This window comes from Ambystoma mexicanum, chromosome 10 (assembly GCF_040938575.1).
Source record: "Ambystoma mexicanum isolate Mex_15411 chromosome 10, UKY_AmexF1_1, whole genome shotgun sequence".
Taxonomy (NCBI): Eukaryota; Metazoa; Chordata; class Amphibia; order Caudata; family Ambystomatidae; genus Ambystoma; species Ambystoma mexicanum.
This window is the reverse complement of record NC_090932.1, coordinates 693,467,898-693,492,157: the sequence shown is the minus strand read 5'-3', so window position 1 is coordinate 693,492,157 and position 24,260 is coordinate 693,467,898. Positions and strand designations below refer to the sequence as shown.

The window sequence follows — 24,260 nt, the reverse complement described above, 5'->3', positions numbered from 1 at the left end:
TCTCGGTAAAAGAAAACCGTTTTGCTTTAGCCTGAAAACTGCCCATTTCCTCACTATCCAATCATTGTCCTTTGGGTCATAATGCCCCCAGTCAATGACACCACTCCTCCTAAACTCCACCCCTGGAGGCCATCTTCAGATTTGGTCGCGCACTTAAAGGGGCAGTATGACCCAAGAAGAGCCAGAGGGAAAGAAGGGATGGATCCCATGTGAATCCATTCAAGACCCATGCAGGAGAAGAATTACAGGCAAGTAACTTAAACCTTCTCCAGCATGGAGTCCGGCATGGATTCACATGCTCATGAATACGATTGCACAACAGTACATATACACAACAACGTGAGGTGGCATGGCTCAACAGAAGCAATACCCTTACCCCTGAAACAGACTCATCTCAAACAAACAGGTTGAGTAGAACCGCTAAGCCGACTCGGGACTCCTCCCTGGAAACCTTCTCGACACAGTACAATCTTGTGAAGGTGTGGGTGGACATCCACATAGCGGCCCTGCAGATGTTGACCGGGGAATACCAGAGAGAAATGCTGTCATTGCTGCGATGGCTCTGGTGGAGTGGGCTCTGAGCCGGCATGGAAGCGGTCTATTGGCCAGACGATGACAGTGCATGATCCAGCCGGAGAGTCACCTGTATATGAAAGCCTTAGACAGGGCCTTCCCATGTCCCCAAAGGTCCAAAATTGACAGACAGGTGAGACGTCTTCCGAATATCCTTCATGCGTGCCACATAAAACTTCAAGGTACGAGCAACATCCAGCGAATAATGCCCTTTCAGCAGGCATAGGGGGGTTTGGGAAGAAAACTGGCAGAACCAAATGCTCGTTGAGATCGAACTCCAAGGGAACCCTCAGCATAAAGGTTGGATGGGTCCGCAGCACTACCCTTGTAGCTTGAAAGGTCAAGTACGGCTGCTTGTAGGAAAGGACCTGGATCTCCCCGACCCGCAGGTCAAGGTGATGGAGACTAGAAAAGCAGCCTTCCACAAGAGAAACCTCAGAGTGGGGGGCTGATGCATCAGTTCAAATTGAGGCCCCATGATCCTAGTAAAAACCACGTTGAGCTCCAGAGCAGGTGCCTTCGCTGGCAGAAAAGTCCCAAAGAGGCCTTGGAAGAACTCCTTGACGAGCCTGTGCAACCACAGGGAGGGTTTACCAGGTGCCCATTTGAATCGGGATATGGCCGCAAGATGCACCTTGATAGAGGCATGAGCCAGGCTAGTCTAGGTCAACGAAAGCAGGTACGGGAGGAGCTGCAGAGCTGTGACTTTCAGAGGCGTAATCCGAGTCTTGCACAACACTGTGTAGCGTTTCCATTTGTGGCCGTAACAAGACAGCGTAGAATAAGCTCTGGCTTTGGCCAGGATCTTCTTGCATTCCAGCGGAAGGGGATAGTGTCCAAACTCTAGGGCTGCAGGAGTCTGGCTGTGAGGCTCAGTGACACTGGGTTGTGGTCGAGTAACAATCAGTTTTCTCTTGAGAGAAGATTGGGAAGTGAAGGCAGACGGACAGAGCAGGTCTGGGTACCAGGTCTGACGTGACGACAGGCAGAGCAATGAAGATCATCCTGCAATGGCAATGTCCGAGTGTGTTGATCACATGAGGTAGAAGCGGAATTGGCAAGAAGGCGTACAGGGAGTCCATATCACGGGAACGAGAAGGCATCCCCCAGGCTCCTCAGCTGAGGTTACCTACTGGTAAAACTCTGGCACTTGGAGTTGGCTGCCGTCGCGGAGTTGTTGATCTGGGGTTGACCCCATTTGCAGAAGAGACGGGATTGTTAGGGAGAATTCTAAGAAATGTGCTAATTCCCTCCACCTTAGAGACCCCTAGCAAGTTTGCTGGATTTTGAAGACTTGATTTTTTTTACCTGGAGAGAAGGCGAGACCCTTTTTTCCCCCACTCTCTCATGTATTTTAATGTGATTTCTGAACTTTGTTTCTTTTGGTTATGGAGTCTGATAAACTCCATAGGAATCATCTTTTACATTGTGTCACACATCACCTTCAGTGCAAAGGCACAGGGAAGTCTTTCAGATTTCCCAAAGGTTTAAATACCTTCTCTGGGATAAACTACTGTTTCCCCGAGCAGTAAAGTGAAATTGACTTTACTTACTTTTGAAACTTTCTGGACCCAGCACACACTATCTTACAATAGGGTACTGTAGGGGTTACCTAGTATCACCTTTGTTTAGCTCCTCATGTAACATTTTTAATGTTACCCTTTCCTCACTGAATGGCTGGTGGCAGTGGTTTTGTTTTTACTGCCGTGGTGTGCATTTACCGCGGGCTGCGTTCGCAGTTCCAGTTAAGAACTCAAGGGTTTTGTCAAAATGGCCCGGTCTTCTTTTATCGCCATTTCTTTGTGGAAAGGTCCTCCTTGAGATTTACGCTGCGTGCCAAACCCGGTTTCGTCCCTCCTTTTGCTTTGCCTTTGGCGGGATTCACGAGTGAAACCCACCTCTGGCTCCAGGGAGTCTGGGGTGGGCAGGAAGTGAGGGAGGTGGCAGAAACTCAGTGTGCTAAGTCTCCTAGGAGACCCAAATGCATTCTGTAGTGATTGGCTGGCTGACTGTCCGGCAAAGACAGCCACCCTACTGGGTGACTGACAGCTAGGATGGAATGAATAGAAGAGAAAACAGAATAAAAGGCGAGGCTTTTGGCTTGGTAGGCAGAGGTGACCACGGGACGAAGGAACCGAATTAGAACTTGAAGAGGACACCTGCTGCAATGCGTGCAATGTTGGTTTGCCTGGTGAAGCCCTGCTGCTGTGTTGAAACTCCAAATTCGTATCGACAGGGAAGCCCCGGAAAGGACGACTTCTTCTCTTAAATTGGTGGGACAAATCAACTCCACCTGGGCATTCCCTCAGAGCTGGTTGACCTTCCACAGAGTTGCTGCTGGAAACCAAAACACCAGGGAGAGGAACACCAGATTGTGTGCGTTACTTTTAAGCTGGCCAAGAGCTCAAGGAAGATCCTCAGGACTGACTGAGCCTGAGCCCCCTCAACAGAGTGCGGGACCCCAGAAGCAAGGAAAGTCCATCTCAACAGCCAGGAACCGCGATGCTGCTATTTGCGGTAGACGCGAGGAGCTGAAAAACCAAACAGCCACTTGTTTGAAGATTGACGGTTGTGAACGGTGACCGTCCCATTGCAGTGCAGGAGTCCCCAGAAGTCCTCCCGCTTGTCCCCACGACTGACGCCCAGGAACAGTGAGATCTGAAGAGCTGCTCAGGAACAGAAGTTATCTGCTGCACTTTTTCTTCAATACAAGGGTACTGTACAAGTCAGAGAAATTTCCTCTTGCTGTAGCGTTGCTTGCATCTTCTACTACTCACAGGTCCAACAGCTTATGGCCCCACATTGATTCTTCTTTTTCTTCAAAGACTTCTAAAACATTGTGTAAAGACTTTTCTTCCTTACCTGCAAAGAAGTACTTCAGCTCAGATAGACTTTTGCACATTGACTTTGGCTTAGCCTGCTCTATTGAATGACACTTATTGGGGGATCTGAAAGTATTTGCCTGCTTAAGAATATTTGTGGTCTCTTGTATGTTTCAATAACCTTTTCCTTTGACTTACTCCTAAATGATTCTAAATGTAAAAATGATATATTAATGTCCCCAGCACCCTAGCTACTGAAGTCACCTGAGGGTGTAGGTTGTGTCTGTGGGCCATCACAAAAGGGTACTCATTGTTTTACAGATCTTAAGAGTGTGTTTTGTGAAGTATATTTGAGTGTTACTGTTCTACTACTCCCTTCTGAAGAAGGCTTACTCTGACTGATAAATTAATAATATTTTATTCAAGAAACCTTGTATGGAAGAGTTTATTTGAATAATTGTCACTGTCTAACTTCCCTACTGCTCACATTGCCCCTCTTGAGTTGAGCCTGGCTGCTCAACACACTACCAAATAAGTGTAGTACAAGCTTATACCAAAGGTTGGGTTTCCCATTACCTGTAGTCAGGGTTGTTGTAGTGTTCCCAAAGGGTACTGCATACAATCTTGCCTAACACGGACACTTGGGCCTGCTGAAATTCCCACTGGTGGCAGGAATGCAGCTACCTGCTGAGCTAGCGAGACAGTGTTCTTGGTGCCTGTAAGGTGAAATGGGATGAGGAAAAGGACCTGAAAAATGGTCCAGCGCCAGAGGGACTGGGCTTCCAGGGAGAGTGCGTCCCGCCCCGTTTCCGGATGTAGAACACAGTGGTGGTGTTGTCCGTGAAGCTCTGCACCACCTTCCCCGGTCTCTGGGTTTGGAAGGATTTGAGGGCCCAGAAGACTTCCGGAAGCTGCAGGACGTTTATGTGAAGGTCCTTCTCTTGCAGGAGCCAGAGGCCTCTGGCCTGCGGCTGTCCTATGTTGGGCACCCCCCCCACCCTTCCATGAACGCATCCGTGGGGACCGTGGCCTGGTACGGTGGGTGTTGAAAGGGAGCTCCTTGGTGGCAATGCGTGATCTCACACATCTTAGAGCTTGTTGGAACTCCTGGGTGAGGGCGATCTTGTCAGTTCAAGCACCAGTGACCTGCAGCCACCTTGCATCGAGAAACTCCTGGAGAGGCCTCATCTTGAGAAGGGCAAAAGGGAGGGGAAGAGACATCATGCCCAACAGCGACTTGATGGAGCATACTGTTGCGACAGACACTGCCGACAGCTGCTGAACGTCCACAGAATAGCCTTCACCCTCTCCTCTGAGGGGGTTGCTAGGCATGCAACCGTGTTGAGGCAGGCACCCAGGAATAGAGCGATGGCACCAGCAGGACTTCGGATAATTGCTGGAGAATCAGAGAGCCGTCAAAAGGCGGATGGTCGCTGTCTTGTGCCGGGTCACCAGGGTGCCGACCGGGATCAGTCAGTGATCCAGATAAGGGTATACATGGATGCCATTGCAGCGTAGATGTGCCGCCACCGAGGCCTAGCACTTTTTGAATACCTGGAGACAATTTCAGGCCGATGGGCTGAATCCCAAGTCCTGAGCTGGTAGTGGCAGCCTTGGACCACAAAACACAGGAACTTTGTATATTTCCCGTGAAAGTGGATGTGAAAGTCCAAGTCCTCCAGGTCCAGGAGTTGTCAGAAAATCCCCTTCCTCCGGCTGATCGAGCATGTGTTACAACGTGACCATCCTCAACTTCTGGGACTTTAAGTAGTTGTTGAGGCCTTTTAAGTCTAGGATTGGCCGCCACCCTCTGGACTTGTTCCGAATCAGAAAAAATCTGGAGCACACTCCGGAGAGTCGCTGAGGGACAGGCTCCATTGACACTTACTTTAACATGGCTTGAACCTCCTGAAACAATTAAGCCATATGCAGTTCTTGACGCGCCACAGGAGGAATTTGAGGGCACCTATGTTGAAATTCCCAGGTGTGCCCTTGCTGAAGAACGTCCAGCGCCCATTTTTCTGTGGTGATGTTTTTCCACTGTTTGACAAAGTTAAATAGCTGGCCTCTCACTGTGGTGTGAAAGATGGGGCTCAGGTCCACGCCCGGACGTCTGCGTCCTGATCTGCGGACGACGCTGGCCTCTGCTGCCATAGGCCTGGGAACGACCCCCCGTTGGCTTCTTGGGTGCTCGAGTGGGAGGGCCAACAATAGGAGATAGTCTACCCTTTAGAGGACCTCGAGACCCTTCCTCTTGGGGAACAAAAGGATGACCTCCCTTGCTCAAGGGTCCCCAGAGAATGTGCAGTCTCCATATCCGTCTTGATGGCCTGGAGCGTTTCATCCACTGCTTTCTCAAATACCTTTTTCCCATCAAAAGGCAAATCCGTGACCTTGGACTGCAAGTTCGCCCGGAAGTTTGTGGCCTTCAGCCAACAATGGCGTTGAAGGGCCACACCATTTCCCATTTGGTGAACCCCCGCCACTGTGATGGCGTGATCTATTGCCACCTCAGCTTCCTGGAACAGGGCCATGGCCTCAGACTTCTTGTCGTCTGGCAGGAAATCCAATATCGGCCCAAGCTTGTACCAAAGCTCTGTTGTAACGCAACAGGATAGCGGTGACAGCGCTGGCGGCCTTGACTGTTGAGGCTTCGGTCTAGATGATCCGCTTGCCCACCGCATCCAGCTTCTTTCTCTCTTTCTCCGGGGCCCCATGGAAGAGGATAAGGGGTTGGACGAGTGCTTCATTGCGGCGGCCGACACGACCGAATCTGGAGAGGCTTGCGACTGAGAGCCAAATCCGGGACCCTGTATTTAATTTCCAGCCTGTTCCTCTTGGAGGGAGTGGTACTTGGCAGCTTCATAAGGCGCCAATCCTTCCTCCCAAACGTCAGTCATCCAACAACGTAACCGAGGTCTTGCGTTGCAGAAAGAGGAACCCCTCCTTCTACTGTACCAGACTGAAGAGTTTGGACGCCCGGGAGATCATGGCGTGGAAGAAGCCAATCTCATCTGGTGGCGAAGCCCTGGCGTGTTCATGGGTACCCAGAGGCTCCCCGTTAGCAGCTACTTAGTCCTCAAACTTGTCCGTCTGAGTAGCCGTAGTATCTGTGTCAGTGTCTTTATGCAGCGGCTCCTACTCCACCGGGGTCAAAGCCCTATGGGGAGGCGCCGGCTGACGTTTCGGCCCATGGAGGGCTCAACTTACATTGTAGCCTTCGAGGACTGCCTGGGGGACTCCTGGTCGGAGGCCTGCAGGCCGGCCTAGGAGCCAGGGCAGAAGGCACCCTCTGCTAAATTTCAGCTGTCAACACGTACAGGGCAGTCAGAATGTCCAGCGACATGTCCCTTGGTGCTGGCCTGGGTGCGAACGTTGCATCTGGGAATGGACCTGGGCTGAAACCCCTTCCCTCCTACCCCCAGGTCTGCGTAAAACTACTCAGGCAGATGTAGATGTGTGAGGACTTCTTTGGTGACCTAACTGGAGTTGCTAGAGACACCCTCAAGGGCCTTGTCAGAAAGTCTGATGGAGGTAGCAACTCCCTCACCCTGCTTGAGTCGGGAAGGAGGCAATGATTGGAAGTTGCAAAATTGGTGCCCCTGCCGCCGGGAACGTGGCAGGCACAGTAGAGCCACCCTTAGCCTTGCTGTTGACATGACCGTGGAAACGACGGTCGTCAGCGAATATCTCGTAGACAAAGTGATGGTTGATTTAATCAACGGGGTTGTGAACTAGGTGGTCGATGACGTGGTAGTCGTTGTGGTCGTCAACAAAGAGGCTGTCGACGAGGTGGAGGTCTTGGCTGACCAAGCAGTCGTCAACCAGGCAGAGATCCTGGTAGACTGAGTCGTTGATGGGGTCCTTTGGCCTGAAGTTGACGCAGACATGGGGCCGCTGACGGGCCTCCCGCAGGTCTCTCCTGCCAAGACTTGTTTCTGGAAGGGTTGTTAGGCAAAGTTTGAATGCAGAACCCTCTGGGAACACTACAAACAACTATGACCACAGGTATAGGCAACCCAACCTTTGGTATAAAAACTTGTACTACACAGTTTTGGTAGCGTGTTGAGCAGCCAGGCTTATCTCAAGAGGGGAAACGTGAGCTGTAGTGGAGTTACAAAGATTCACAGTTACAGGTATTCAAATAAACTCTTGCACTCAAGGTTTCTTGCATAAACAATTATTAATTTATCAGTCAGTTATCTTTCGAAGGGAGCAATATACTAGTAAAATACAAATACACTTCAATATTGTACACTCCGTTTCCGAATCAGACAAGAGCCTTTTGGGATGGCCCACAGACAACCTACACACATAGGTGACTTCAATGACAAGGGTGCTAGGGACATTAATATCTTACTGTTAGCATTGAGAACACTTAGAAAGTTGGTAAAAGGCAAAGGTTATTAGAACACAAGAAATTACAAATATTCATAAGCAGGGCAAATACTGTCAGATAGCAATCAGAAGAGTCATTCAATTCAATAGACTAAGCCAAAGTCAATAGGGAAAAGCCTTTGTATAGGATGCAGCACTTCAGGTAAGTAAATGGAAAAGTCTTTGCACAAGTTCTTAGGAGTCTTTGATGAAAAGAATAAAATGTAGGGCCACAAGCTGATTAGGCTTGCGAGTTGTGGAAGTTACAAGCACTTCTACAGTAAGCAGTAAGTTATCTTAGACATATTTTACAGTACCTTGGTAAAGAAGAAAAGATGCAGCTGATGACCTCTGTTCCTGTGCAGCTCTGCAGATCTCACTGTTGCTGGGCCTCAATCGTGGGGACAAGAGGGAGGACGTTGTGGACTCCTGCACTACACCACTATTGTCAAAACTGGCAACCAGCAAACTTTACTTTCAGTGGCTGTTTCGCGTTTCAGTTCCTTGCGGTACAGAAAATAGCAATAAGCGCGGTTCCTGGCTGTCAAGGTGGACTTTCTTCACATCTGAGGTCCCACACTCGTCTGAGGGGGCTCAGGCTAGGTCAGTCCTGCTTTTTGGGATCTTCCAAAAGCTTTAGACCAGCTTACAAGCAACGCACACAATCTGGTGTCCCTCTCCCTGGCTCTACGGTTTCCTGCAGCAACTCTGAGGAAATTCAACCAGCTCTGAGATGGGTGTCCAGGGGGCCTCCTGCAACCGTTCTGAAGATCATAGCTGGAGTCAAGACTCCTACGAAGGAGAGCAGCCTGATAAAGAGCCAGAACACATTGCTGGAAGATCGCCAGCAGCCCTTTATTCACTTGCCCGGCGAATCCCAGACTCTCTGCAGATCTCCCGAACATCTTCATGGGTGCTTAGTTCCTTAGTCCAATGAAAACATCCAGTCCCGATCCCTTCTCAAATATACATCCACTGGGAAAGCTAGGAACAGTCTCAGAACCATCCTGTGGGCCTGCCAGACATCCTCTAGCTCTACTCTGCAACGGTAGCTATCCAGAGCCGAGTCTACAGATCCTCGGCCTATGGAACAAGAAGCATTTCCCTAAAGTTGCAGCTCTTTACAACAAAACGTGGCCTTGCAGGACCAGTTTCTTTGTTCTTGCCACATTTAGTGTCCTCTGGCATTTTCTTTAAGTGACAATCAGTGTTTACCAACTGCATCGTGTCCAGAGTCCTCTGAGGTTGTTGTTGGAGTAGTGGTCCAGAAGTTGGTGTGCCCAGTATTAAGATCTAGAACACAAAAACACGAACTATCCAGATCCAATACCCTGAAGGCTGAAGTGATCTCTCTACCCACAACCCCAATGCTACCTCCAACCGAACCAAAGCATGAATCCAGAAGGTCTAGAGATTTCAAAAACTCCTACAGTGGTCCCTGTGTGAATCGGAGTTCAGGGCGTGAGTAAACATAAGTTTTGCCCCCAACCAGTCTCCATAGGGCTGTGTTGGTGTAAATTACTAGCCCTATCTCGCTCTAGCCAAACCCACCAACACTGATTCTAGGTGAACAATTGCAGTATGCCAAAAAAGTTGGTGGCAGGAGAATCTGGGGAGCAAGAGTCTGGTGGGAGCGAAAGTAAAAACAGTCTATTTTGCCCTGCGCTCACTACGGAGTATTTTACCCTATATTCCAATGGAAGATAGGGCAGCCGTGGTGGGGCAATGACCAACCCCCACCTGAACTACTGCAATAGTTTGCTAGCAGGAATCCCAAAAAAACCAATAGACCGACTGCAGATGGCACAGAATGCAGCAATTGGGAATCATAGGAAAAGGGATCAGGTTTCATCACTACGAAGATCCATCCACTGGTTGATGGTAGAGGATAGAGTTAAATTCAAGACGGCATGTCTAGTTTTCTAATGTTTGAAGGGACTAGCACCCTTGTATTTGGCTGATAAGATCACACCATATCATCCCAAAAGGAATCTACGTTCAGAGGATAAACTCCTCATTTTTAGTTAACAAACTAAGTTTGTAACTAGAGGAGACATAAGCTTTGGAGCCTTTGGCCCCAGAATCTGGAATTAACTTCCATTGGAAATTAGAATGTGTGAGACTTTTGACATCTTTAGGAAGAAATTGAAAACGTTCCTATTCAAATAAAGGGAGAAATTAACTGAATCAGAATTCCGATGTTGTTAGTTTCTTTGACTGTTCAATTCTAAGTCTAGTTGTCATCTGCGACCGAATATGGTTTACTCCGTCTGGTGCGCGTTTAAAAAGAAAATATCAAAATCAAATTAATAGTGTTATTGCCGACTGGTATCTCCGCCCAAGTCTACCCCTAAGGTGAACGATTGAGAGAGGGTCTGTTAAAGACTTTCCTCGTTTTTACTGAACCTTGGAACACTTACAAAACTCCTGTTGGCTCAAATAAAATCATGTTCAACTACTTAAACAGAGTCCTAGCCTCCTGAAAATACTTTGTGACATGCGACTCTAAGGGCACTAGGCCCCTGCTTTTCTAGCTAGCTAACACGTTTATAAGGTTAGTACCTTAGATAAGGTTTTGTATGGTGTTTTCTGAGCAGGACATAAAAAATACATTGGGTACCGTAATGGCTACCTACCAATAAGGTACTTTGGGCTACCAATGAGGAAAATATGCTTGCACCGCTGGCGAATCCAAAACTAAATGACAGCTGTCGCCAGTCTATTTCCTTATACCAAAGCCAGCCTACTTCATAATCACCATAGGGTCACAATATAGAGCGAAGAAACCACTCCTGTCCCAGGACCCTTATGGGCTACCTAGGACCATATAAATAAAATAAACCACAAAAATGGGAGAGATCCAAAACATGAATAAGGGACAAAATTAAGGGGTCTCTAAAATGCATCTAGAGAACTCCTAAAATTGAAATTCTGTATCAACAGGCGTAGATCAAGGGTGCCTTTACTGTTGCTTTCTTTGTGTATGTCTCAATTCTGGCCATGTCCTCATTTCTGGTGATGAACTGACTTCCAGAGATGGGGACTGTCTTGTAGGCATGAAGGAGCACAATAACAGCTTTACGTAGGATGCAACAGATTTTAAAGTTGACACATGCTTGTAGAGGTAGTTGGGTTCAATAATCAGTTTCCACAACAACCCGCACATTGGTAGACAACAGTACTTGTGATTTAACTTTAAGAGGCTGTCACTCGCCCATTTGATGTTATCTGCCCCCAACCTGAGAGGAAGTCATAAAACCACCCCACTAACATTGTTCTTTGTGTGTTGAGGTCACATGGACTTAGTCCTACCTTAGCATTAGTACCTACAGACAATGCATCTCTTTCTGTTAGGGGCACACTTCCACTATGTGACTATGTCGGAGTAATCCCACAGATGTACTGAGGAAATTTGAGCAGTTGGGCAACAGGCAGGTATGGACGACTGCCCACATGGCCCTGCATATACTTTCCATTATTGCAAGCTTCTTTGAATATGGGCATCTTTTTCAGACTACACCTGTAAAGTCCAAAGAGATCTGCCCCATCAATTACATGTCAGTAATCTTGGTCCTGTGCGTACACCTGAAAGCTGCAGCTATGCTGCTCTGTTTTTCCACGGCTGCTGATGCTCTTTAACATATTCATAGCTCTCAGAAGGTGGAGATCTTTAGCTGTTAAACCTGCCTACTTTAAATGTTCTTCTACTCTGAAAAAGCAATCTATTCTTTCAACATGTCATCCACGAAACCCCCTCAAAAAAACACACACACACACACACACACACACACACACACAGATCTGTTGCATCTTTCTGTAAGAGCAGCAGGATTTCCTGTCTGTTTCCATGGAGCCCAAAGTACACATTTACATTCCCCATTTATCTGTTAAGCTATTAGGACAGTAGAATTTCACTATGTATTGCCATGGATGTTAAAGTGCATATTTGCATTCCATATTAATACATTTCCTTGCTACACCTACGAAAGCCCATAGGTTAGGTGAAGTGCTTGCATATCTCAATTGTGTTGGCGATGCCATAGGATTCATAAAGATGTGTCCCGATCCCTTAAACACAAGAGAAGTGGATGGGGTACTTGTAATTAATTTCCAGTTTGAGGTAGCAATATTGGTTTGAGTCACATGTTAACGATTATTCTTGTAGGGTCAAGGTTTTTTCAAACAAGGCAATAATGAAAGGGCTATTATAATGGCTAAGACTACTGAATGTTAAAGAAATATTAGCTTTAGGGTCCATAAAAAATAAAAAAAGATGTATACATTTCTTTTGATACCCTCTGAGCTGAAATTAAAAATGTCTTAGGAAGTAAAAACTTAATCCTCAAATGATGGCACTATAAAAGGCTAAAAGACACTGCATTTTGGTATATGCTCTTTAAGATGTTTAAGCAGTATGCATGGCTTCATTCACATTCAAATTCATATTTGAGTAGGGAAAAAGGAGCAGTGGATTGAAATGGGACAAAAAACGAGAGACAACTTGTCCGAGGTTGCAAAGATATTGAATCTGGAAAGAAAAGCATGACAATTGCAAATTGAACTCTATGAATAGGAACCCATTTGTTGGCAGTGAACTACACAGCGGGGGTTGCATTCAGTGGAGGCTGCAGCACACTATATTAATAGTTACTCACCGTAGTGACTAACGTACCCATAGTCCCCTTTCCTCCATACTGCATGGGCGTCCCTCGCTAGGGACGGGAGACGGAACCTTTTTTACCAGAAAAAACCTTCTTCCCCTTTAAATTTAGAGGCGCACAAGAGGGCAGCCCTGGGAGCATGCGCTCCCCTGACTACGCCCACCAGCGCCACTCCTCAGTGCCCATTTACGCATCGACAATATTTAACATTGCCTAATGACACCAGTATTATTAGGGGGGGAGGTTGCTGGGACGTATGGAGGAAAGGGGACTAAGAGTACACTAGTCACTACGGTGAGTAACGATTAATTACTCTTACGTCCCGTCCCCTTCCCTCCATACTGCATGGGCGATTATAACTGAATGTAGCCCTAGGGTGGAGAGGAGACCCTCCTTAAGAAAACAGATTCCTTAGAACCGCCTGTCCGAAAGCCGCGTCTGACTTAGAGCCGGTGTCCAAACAGGAATGCTTACAGAAAGCCGAAGGGGTGGCCGCCCTGCTGATGACCTGCCACGGGACCTGCCGTTTGAATGCAATGGCTGTGGACTTGGCTCTGACAGCGAGGGTGTGCATGTTAGCTGGAAGTGGCTTGTGCTGCCCCTCATAGGCCTCCTTGATGGCAAAAACCAATCATCGTGCTATGGAAGCCTTGGATGCCCGATACCCGGGCCTTGCCCACCCCATCTGACCCCCCCCCGAAGGTGACAAACAGTGCGTCTGACTTGCGGAAGCCCTTGGTCATGGCCAGATAGAATTTCAGGACGCGTCCGACATCCAGACAGTGCAAAACCCTCTGAGCCTCGTGTTTAGGGTCGGCAAAAAACATAGGTAAGACTAGTTCCTCGTTTGGAGGGCACCTTAGGTAGGAACGTGGGGTGTGTGTCCTCAGGACCACCTTATCCCTGTGAATAGTAGTATAGGGTTCTGAAGCCACCAGAGCCTGGATCTCGCTGACTCTGCGAGCCGAGGTGAGGTCCACTAACAGAGCTGTCTTAATGGTGACCAGCCTGATGTCCGCGGAAGTCACTGGCTCGAAGGGCTAGTGCGCCAAAGCGCCCAACACTACATTAAGGTCCCACACATGGTGTGGTTTCTTAATGGGCGGGTAGAGCCTGGAGAGGCCCGTCAAATGTCTCTTGACTACCGGGTTGGAAGAGAAGACCTTGCCTGAATTTCTGTAGGTCCCTACGGCTATGGACTCTTTTTCCACTACCTGGATTAGAAGCTACACAAATAAGTCTTCTTTCAAGCTGCCGTTTGACTGGGCATGGCGCTGCCTTTTGACCTGGGAGCGATTACACCGGGCGCCGGTCTTCGGCTGTTCCATTAGATCCATATCTGACAGCATGCATCTATCAGCGCTTCCAGATCACATGGGGCGTTTGCAGACATATTCATTTGTTCCTTTGTGAAACTGCATGGGTTTCGTACATTTTATCAACAAACAATGGGTTGAACATCGCCATCTGCACTCAGAAGCCAGTCGCCTACTAGGAAAGGACGACTTTTGTGAATGGTGTTTTATAATCCCACAGTCCAAAGGCAAGACGTCCTTTGCCACCTCCATTGGGGCAGTTCAAAAGAAATTTCCGTTGTGTCTCACCAAGCCTGGAACAAGAAATAAGTGACGCTGTTTGCAGCATCACAACACAGGGTTAATCATCTACTTGTAGTCTCTCCAAAAGAAATGTTTAGTCCTGAAGATGGCCTTAACATCAACTCTTGAAAAGACAGAGATAATGTCTAATATAATCTACGGCCAAAACATGTCGACTAGCTCCACAATAGATTACTAATTACACTAGTCTTGTGAATTAATTTAATTTAATATCCTTCATTCAGTGATCTATATCCCTGTTGCTTTCGTTTTTCTGTAAACTGTGGTGTCAGTTTAATGTTTGATTGTATTTTTCTTGCTTACATGTGTTCAGTCAATTGAAGACTGCTCCATTTTTTTTTATTTTGTATTAGTATTATTAAAATAGCTATATTTTGTCCTAACATGTGTATGGTCTTTTTTGCTACTGACTAAGCAAGTGATTTGTACGTTAAATCTATGTTAAACATGCTCTAAAAACCACTTCCATCTCCAAACACCAGGTTTGTGTAGAGAGGGGTAATCATCTCTTCCTTTATGTTTTTGGTCCCTATGGCTGCCAAATACGTGCAGCATGTGTCCACCTGTACGCCAGACTGAGGTGAGCCAAGAAGTAGAGCACCTCATCAAACGTGCACAGGAGTGGGGCAATCTCCTTAGAGTCCGCCCAGTGAAAGACCCTCATCCATTTACTCCTGTACTGGCTCCTGGGTAGCCCTACTCCTAGCACCTTGAATGATTTCTAGGTTAGCCTGTGATCGGCTCAGGTGGTTCAGCCTGACCAGCTCAGGAACCACGTAGCGAGGGCTAATTTCTGTGGGGTGGAGTGGATGACCCTGCCCCCCCCCTACCCCGAGGCCACCCTGCTGTGCCAGAAGATGAGCTGGGACCATAGGAAGGTGAATGGGTGACCTGTCCGAGAGGCTGAGATGCACTGAGAACCATGGTCTCGCCGGCCACCACAGAGCTATTAGAATGATGCTGAGGTGACAAGATTCCTTTATCTTTCAGATCACCCTGTGGATCAGGGGTTATGGGAGAGAAGGCATACGCGGACATGCCGCTCCACTGGATCTGGAATGCATCACCCAGGGAGCCGGAGCCTTGTTCCTGCCAGGACACAAACTGCTGTGGTCCCAGGAGGCAAAAAGATCCACATCTGCTGAAGATCTCCAGCAGCACCTGAATGTTCAATTGCCACTCGTAATTGTCCGCTCCGAATCTGATGAGCCTTTCCACCTCCAAGTTGGACTCTGCCGGAAAGGTGGGCGCCTGTGAGGTAGCTGTTTTTCTCCATGGCCCATTCCCACATGCTGACAGCTAGGCTGCACAGTAGAGGGGACCTGGTACCCACCTGCTTGTTGACATAGTACATGCTGGTGGGAGTTGTCGGTCTGGATGAGGACGACCTTGCCGCCAATGAGCGGAAGGAAAGCTTTGAGAGTTAATCAGAGGACTTTCAGCTCCAGCCATTTGATATGAGACTCCTGCCGGCTCCAGACTACGTGGGCGCTGTGGTTGTCCAGCGGGGCCCACCCCCCAGCCCTTAAGGGAGGAGTCTGTCGTGATGGTGACCTGTGAGGCCAGCTGCCAGAAGGGCTTGCCTGTCCACAGGTTGCAGTCCCTGGACCACCATGTGAGGTACGAGTGAAGAAAGTGAGGAATGTTGACAAGCTCCTCTGGGGAACCCCGCTCCTGAATCCATGAGGCTGCAAAGTGCAGCTGTAATCTCCTCATCTTGAGTCTTGTGTGGGGTATGACCAGTAGGACCGCTGCCATGATACCTAATAAATATTGGTACCACCAGGCCGATGTCACCTCTCGGGTGAGGAAGTGAGTAGTGGCCCTCTTGATGGCTGCGATATTGTCCTCCGAGTGAAAAATTCGGAGCTTGTGTCCCAGATGAGGCCCAGGAAAGTCAGTCTCTGTGTAGGCTGCAGCTGAGACTTCTTGAGGTTGAGCGAAAATACCAGCTCGTGGAGTGTGAACATAAGGGTGGAGGAAGTGTGGTGAACCGCCTCGGGAGATCTCGGCCTGACGAGCCAGTTGTCCAGGTACGGGTGGACATGGTGGCCCTGGGCCCTGAGGAGGGCTGCCACTGCATTCATGAGTCTGATGAACACCATTCCAAGTTGAGGCCGAAGGGTAGCACCTTTTATTGGAAATGGCAGCCCATGATCCTGAATCACAGAAACAAGCGATGCGGCTGCCAAATCGGGGCACGTAGACAAGCGTCCTTCAGATCCAGGGAGCAAATCCAGTCTCCCTTGCACAATGTCTCTGCTATGAGTGCTGGCGTAACCATCTTGAATTTTTGAAGAGGGAGGGAGAGGTTGAGGGTGGAAAGGTCCAACAACTCTCAGGCCAGCCTGGTGGTTCTTTTGTATGTTGAAAATCGAAAATCCTGGAGTAGAAGCCCAATCCTCGCTGGGAATCCGGGACTTCTTCCACTGCCTGAATTTCCGCCCACAGAGTTGCTCTCCCAATATGTGGGAGTGGAGGGGAGGAGGGAGGGATCGGTAGGCGGTACCCCGTGGATACTACCGAGAGGATCCAGGGGTCTGCGAACCTCGGACACTAAAACTGTGCATGAAGGGCAAGCCTGCCCCCCACCGGAGACACGGTGACCCGAAGGGACGCGTCATGCCTTCTTCCCTCTGAGGCTGTTGCAGAGGATAAAGTAGCACCTGGTAACTGTTTGCTATCAAGCTAACAAGGCCCTAACACTTGTTTTTCAATTTATCTAGCTCCTCATCGGTTGTGGAGTGAAAGAGGTCACCACCCGCGTATGGAAGGTCCAATATGCGTTCCTGGGCGTCTGGGTTGAATTTAGTAGCCTGAAACCAGGCAGTCCTCATGTCCGTGGCGATGCATATGGCCCAGCCAGAGGTGTCAATGCGAGCAACGGTGGACTCCATGATGTCTTGCGCCACCATTTTAGCCTCTGCCAGTCCCGCCTTGAAACGTGACTGGCTCTGCACCGGATGTTCTGGAAGGAAGTAGTCTAAGAACGAGGTGGCCAAGGACAATGAGGGTTTCAGTAGAGGGACGCCGCAGCAATCACTGTAGAGTGCGGTTGAGGGTGGGCCGACAGCAAGAGTGGATCCCCCTCCATTTGCCTACACTTTGCATCGAGGCGCTGTTTGACAGGCTGGGCAGAGTGGGGGTTGAGCCACCCCTTTTTGGCCAAGGCGACAACGTCCTTCTTCATCAGGATCCCTGTTCTAGCCGCGGGGCATAGAGGGAGGACCTCTGCAAGTACCACCCCGTCCCCCCGCCTCCGGTTTTCTGACTTTGGGTTGAGCAAGGCCGAAGTACTCCGCCAGACCTGCGAGCCGTTTGTGGAAGGCCTTGGCTGACGGTGTCTCGGGGTCTTCCTCATCTGTGTCCACCAGGGCATCTGGCTGGTCTGGAACGGGTGGAGTCCTGTGCGCCGAGGGCTGAGGTGTGGTAACCATACACTGGGGGCCTGCGGCGCTGGAGCCACAGGAGGAATAACTATAGGTGGAGGGGCCGGAGGGTGCATGTCCCTGATAACATCCCTAAGGATGGTCCCCATCTGAGGAGATCTCATGAGTGAGGAACTTTTCAAAGAACCTGTCCTCACAAGCCAGTGGGGTGGCAGGTGATATTGACTGGGTAGCAGGCGGCTACTGGGGCGATGCGTACTCTAGCTAGTTGCGGGGTAAACCTGCACTGCAATGCTGATGGATAAACTGTAGGCCATGTACCTGGTTGACACCAGTCACCTTTTTTTATTTTAATGATTTTTTATTGTTCAAAATACAGAAAAACTATACATGTGTTAGCACGTTCCCACCTTTTAACTCGTTCTCGCACCTGCTCAATTCCTCAGGTTGGTATCGGACGACTGGCAATCTTGTCTGGCGCAGCAGCCATCTTGTTGAGCTGCATGCCACGTGCCGAAGTTGTGGTGCTTGGCTCTCTGAGCTCAGCCTCCTCCATGACTCTTGGCAATGGTGCATGAGACCTACCCTGCACCTCAGGCCGAGGCCTGGTAAGTGTGTCGCCCTGGGTAGTATCACCGGCAGTGCTGCGTACATGCACCCCCTCGGACATGTTGCTGGTACAAAGGCGTAGACCCTCGGGTGTACACCCGGTAAAAGAACCTTGCGGTCCCTGAGCACTGTTGGATCTACAGACCCCTGAGCCTGAAGGCCGGTAGCTGAATTAGCCTCGGTACCCATGCTGGTGTGAGAAACTTAAGAGGTTCCTTGGGCCTCGACTTATGTCTGACAAAGTCCTTTAAATCCTCTGGCAGCGACTTCTCGCAGAGCTCCCTCCAGCTAGCAAGTCTGCTCTTCAAAGCACGTGAATAAAGTGCGTCACACGTGGTACAACCCTCCCATTTGTGGTCAGGCCAAGGCAGTGGATGCAAAGAGCATGGGTGGAGGGGGTCTGATTATGGAAGAGCCCCTCGCAGGCTGGACACATGCTGAAGCCCGCCGAAGTCGACATGCACTGGGGAGGAGCGTGGCGCCAGAGGACAGAGTACCTGACTGATAAAAGACAAAAAAAAAGACAGAAGAAAGTATCACGGGAAGAGCGTCTGGTATTACATAGCCAAAGCCAAACCCAGGAGCACTGGTGAAATCGGCCCACTCCCGTCGATGTGCAAAAGGGGACCGAGGAGCGGTGCCGGTGGGCGGAGTCAGTGGAGCGCATGCTCCCAGGGCCGCGCCCCCACGCGCCTCTAAAATTTAAAGGGGACAAAGGTTTTTTCTGGTGAAAAAGGTTCCATCTCCCATCCCTAGCGAGGGACGCCCATACAGTATGGAGGAAAGGGGATGGGACGTAACAGTAGGACATGGACAATTCACATTAGAACTAGATTCCACCTACCATATCGTGTGTGTTTTTGTCCATATTCCAGCTCTTCCCAAAGGATTACTTTCATCATCTGTAGATTCCCGCTCTTCTTCCGTCTGTAAACTGAACTGTCGTACAGCCTGGTACACAGTCATATTATATGGCAACAAATGATCACCAATGTAAAACTGTAACCTGTGTCTCACATTCCCCGAATTCAAAAACTGAGCAGCCTAGCAGGGAAAAAGGAAACATAGGTCAAGATGATAAAAATGGCAACAATGAGGTCTTGTAAAAAGGACAACATTGCATCAACTTAATATTTTTGAGAAACTTCAGAAATTATCAAACCAAGTCAAAGGATACATTTCAAAAGAGAGCTTGTGGTTTGCAGATAATTCAAATCTTTAGTATCCTGAGAATACGCCTGCACATTCTCAATAAAAGTAAACCATCTGATAAGTAGGAATTGTCAACTCTCCACTGCATAGTACAGAGTATCACCTCACTGTTAAGTTGTGTGCATTGAGTGATCTTCCTATAACTTCACACGCTTTTTTGAGCCCTGTACCTTTGGCTGTGTACCCTTATAAAAAGGGAAGGTGGGCTGTTAAGTAAGAATTGGCGTAGTAATACAAACTACACAATACTGATCTGCTTGTTATTAGGTAACGCATCTTTTGGTATAGGTCTGTACTACACAAGTTGGTCGTGTAACTTAGCAGGCAGGCCTATCTCAATAGGGGTAAATGTGAGCTGTAGTAATGACATTTGTAGATGCAGGTAACCAAGTAACACTTCCACTCGAGGTTTCTGTTATAAATAGTAATTTATTTAACATCAATTTTTAAATAAGCATTTGTTAAAAGGGCAATTTATGTAACAAGGTAAATATACTTTAAAATACTTTTCAGGCTAAGCACAAGTTAGGGGATACTCTTTAGATATGCTTTTTACACACATCCTACACCCATTCACAAGGACAGTAATGGCATTTATATATCACACTGACTACACTTTGCAGACTCAGGTTGCAGAAAGGAAGAGTTTAAGGAAGGAAAAAGGTTAAACAGGTTCTCAGTATAGGTGAGGTCATGTAAATCTTCCAATGAGGTCTAGACAAGCCTTACCCAGCAATAACAGTCTAAAACAAGTTACGACCTATGAGGGACAGAAATATCAAAGTCAATGGACTAGAAGAGTCTGCAGGGAGCCAGGACAGGCAAAGTCAATTGTAGCACATTATATGGAGCCGAGACACTTCTTCGATAAAAAGTCTTGCACAAAGTTAGAGAGTTTGTAGAAATCACTTGTAGGGTCACAAGCTGTGAAGCCTGTGAAATGCAAAGTTGAAATCAACTCTAAAGGTAAGCTAATGCAATTCCCAACTGAGAAGAAGAACACAGCTAAAAAGACACTGAGGTACGTACCCCAAGTTTCAAAAGTACCTCTGGTTAGAAGAGTGGTCGAGCTGGATTCTGTCTTCTTACAGCAATGCAGACCTGGGGTTCCTGAGCCTCAGTCGTGGGGACAAGAGGGAGGACGGCTGGAGGGCTCCTGCAGCGACAATTTGGAGGTTGTAGGCAGCTATGGGCTCTTTTCGGTTCAGCAGCACTTCGCGGTTTCAGCGCTCGGTAAACAGCACGGTTGCAGATCTCAGATACTGGTTTCCTTTACTCCTTAGGTCCTGCACTCTGGCGATCGGGTCGTCCTGCTTCTGGAGGGTCCTTAAGAGACTCCTGGAGCTTTTGGCCAGATTTCAGACGTTGCTGTCGAACTGAAAAAGTAGTTTCAGCACATCAGCAGGGCTTCACCGGGGAATTCAAAGGTCCAGGAGGATGCAGCAAGCTTTGTTCACAATTTCTTCGTCAGGTGTTTCCCCCAGTGGTCAACTGCCTCTAGTCCCAAAACCCCTGCCTTTTCACTCGCACAGCAAGATGGCTTTCCTGAAGGGACAGTCAGTCAACCAGGACTAGTTGCATTCATGGACTCCTAGAAACAAAGGACAGGGGAGTTTCGGGAATCTCCCTCACATCCAGCCTTTCCAGACACACTGGAGCCAGAGACAGGCTTCAGGGCTGAAGTCCGGCAAAGGCAAAACAAACAAACGGCTCAAACCTGGCTCAACGCACAGAGTAAAACCCAAGAAAGACCTCACAAACAGAAACTGGCAAAAAAAAAAGAAGACCGGGCCATTTTGACATACATGATCACCCATGGGTGCTGTACTGGAGCGGAGGATTCAGCCTGCGGTAGGAAAGCACAATGGTAGGAATATTAAACGACTGTCACTAGCCATTTAAAGTAGTGAGGGTAACATAAAAAATATTACATAAGTATGTAGGATAAGGGGCAAGGTAACCCCCCCTAACCCTCCACATAAGATGGGGTGTGCTGGACCTACAAAGAGAAAAGGTAAGTAAAGTCAATTTCACTTTACTATTCTTGGGAACAGTAGTACACACAAGAAAAGCTATTTAAACCTTCTGAGAAATCCAAAGGATTTCTCAGACACTACACTGAAGGTGCTGTGCGTCATCATACAGAAAGTAGATGCATATGGAGTTTGTCAGACTCCAAAACCAGTGCAAACACAATCCAAATCGGGTCAAAACACGAGAGCTTGAGAAAAAGGTCTCACTAACTCTAGGGTTAAAATTAAAAAGTCGTAAAGTCCCACAAAAGAGCTGGGGGACTAAGGTTGAAGGGAATTCACAGACATGATAATTCTCCCTAACATGGGCAGAGGCAGTTTATCTGCAAGCATGAAATGCCTCCCCCTTCCCACCTCCCAGGACCTCAAGCACACGGAGTAAAACTAAAAATGGGACCTGCTACAGCTCTCTAAATACTTCCATCCTGGATGGGGCGCTCAGTGGCAAGTGGTGGCAGAAATTACATATGTATAAGCAAGCTGAACAGGTAGAGAAGAGGATGCCCAGGTGAACCAAGTGTGCAGGTGCTTACACAGAGGTGATGGCAGGTTGTTGAAGACAACTGAGAATGAACATCTAAGGAGGGAGAAACTAAACTTAACAGTAAAATGGTTGACATTTTAATCATTAAGCAATTAATTTGTTAACAGTTTAATTTTGATGAGTAAACCATAGTTTTTGCTTAAATATTTACAAGACACCAGGGATGCTTGGCTTCCATTATTTGGAGAAAAGAAAACAATATTTCATCATTCCCTCTTCAGAACCAGATTAGCTAAAAGATTAGCAAAACATTTGACTATTTGCATCACTTGCAGTAAGCTAAAAATTATTGACAATTTTAGTACAACTAACCATATTTCAGCTTCTAATGATGCTAACTTTGCAGCTGATCTTGCATTGATCTGAAGAGTAACACATTTTATATTTCAATTGTTAATGAAAGGAAACATGTTGGGGCTAAAAGTTCAAAGAATGGTGTTTGTAAATCAAGGGTCAGGGTTTGAAACTGCTAAGAGTTGCTTTTTACCTCCAGTGTGTACACTACGGTAGAAGGGCCTTGTTAGCTTGATAGCAAACAGTTACCAGGTGTGTTAGGCAAAGTTTGCATGCAGTACCCTTTGGGAACACTACACACAACTAGGACTACAGATGTAAGTAAAACCAACCTTTGGTAAATGTCTGTACTACAAAGTTTTGTGGTAGCGTTGCTGAGCAGCCAGGTTTATCTCAAGAGGGAATGTGAGCTGTAAGGATGTTACACAGAGGTCTATAATTACAAGTATTCAAATAGACTCTTATACTCAAGGTTTCCAGGTAAAACACTTTTTAATTTATTTCACAGTCAGTTATAAAACATTCACCAGAAGGAGGCAATCTATATCACACAAAATATACTTCAGTACTTCACAATATCAGGTTCTGAGGTATTTAAACTACTTTGAAGGAGGAGCAAAAAGGCATAGATTAATAAAAACGAATATTACAGTTACTCTTAAACAGTGCAAATAGTTTGAGTTCCCCAGAGGAGCCAATTCAATGCAATAGGGTAGGCCAAAGTCAATGGGCTAAAGTCTTGTATAGGATAAAGCAGTTCTGGAAGTTAAACGGAAAAGTCTTTGCCAAAGTTCTCAGAAGTAGTTTGCAAAAGAAAGGTTCATATGTTGGGTCACAAGCTGAGTAGGCCTGCAAGTTGCCAAAGTTTCAAGCACTTTCGCAGTGAGAGGCAAGTTCTCTCGTCGGGTTTTCACAGTACCTTACAATGAAGAAAAAGATGCAGCTGAAGACTTCTGTTCCTGGCAGTTCCTGCAGATCTCGCTGTTCCTGAGCCTCAGTCGTGGGGACAAGAGGGAGGACGTCGGGGGGACTCCTGCACTGCACTGGGACTGGTCGCAAAGCAGGCAACTGGCAAATCTTCGATTCCGGTAGCTGTCGTAAAACACACAAACTGATGTCACTCTCCCTGGTTATTCGGTTCCCTGCAGCACTCTGAGGAAAATACTACCAGCTCCGAGAATGGTATTCAGGTGGCTTACGGGTTGAGTTGATTGGTCCCACCAACTCAAAGGGGAGAAATTGTCCTTGCAGGGCTTCTCTGTCGAGATGAACTTGGCGATTTGGACCAGCAGCAGGGCATCACCAGGCAAACCAACAGTCCAGGAGAAGCAGCAGCCGTCCTGTTCAAGCTCGTCTTCGTTTCTTTCGTTCCAGTGGTCGACACTGCCTCCCAAGCCAAGAGACTCACATTTTATACAGTTCTCTCCCATTCATTCCAGCCTAACTGCCACTCACCCAGCAGGGTGGCTGTCCTTGCCGGACAGTCAGCCAGCCAATCACGCCAGAGTGCATTTGGGTCTCCTAGGAGACTAAGCACATGGCGTTTCGGGCACCTCCCTCACTTCCTGCCCACCCCAGACACTCGGGCGTCATCGACAGTCTTCAGTCCTGAAGCCCGCCAAAGGCGTAAGAACAAAGGTACCAAACCTGGTTTGGCGCACAGAGACAAACTCTAGAAGGACCTTTCCAAAAAGAAATGGCGAAAAAAGAAGACTTGGAACTGTTTAAACAAAGGGGGCTGAGACGCCATCTTGAAAAACATGGCTCCCGCGATTTATCGCTACCGGTGTTCGCGGTCGGGAAAAATCATGGCAGTTTGTTGTAAAACCACTGCCACCAGCCATTTCGAGAGGAAAGGGTAGCATTTGACTGCTACATGATTTTCTAGACATAGGGGATACTAGGTAACACCTACAGCACTCTATTGTAAGATAGGGTGTGCTGGGTCTAGGAATTTGAAGAGAATAGTAAGATATGCATTACTTACCGTAAAAGCATTTCTGATGGTTGTATCTGCTTAGATTCACATGCTGTGCATATGGTCCGACATCCAGTGGTAACCACAGAGTATTGCATCTCGTCTTTCGAGGATCGAAAGGTGATGTCGACATGGCCGTGCCTGTAACA

General features: G+C 47.9%; 1 protein-coding gene across 6 annotated transcripts in view; it reads right to left on the bottom strand.

Moving 5' to 3' along the window:
* TRIP12 (thyroid hormone receptor interactor 12) overlaps positions 1 to 24,260 on the bottom strand; it is a 2,051,777-nt gene that overhangs the window by 405,110 nt on the left and 1,622,407 nt on the right. For all 6 annotated transcript variants that reach the window (XM_069618297.1, XM_069618300.1, XM_069618299.1 and 3 more), the window contains one exon: positions 18,895 to 19,094. In XM_069618297.1, the coding sequence (XP_069474398.1) occupies positions 18,895 to 19,094 (200 nt within the window). The remainder of the gene's footprint in view (positions 1 to 18,894; positions 19,095 to 24,260) is intronic.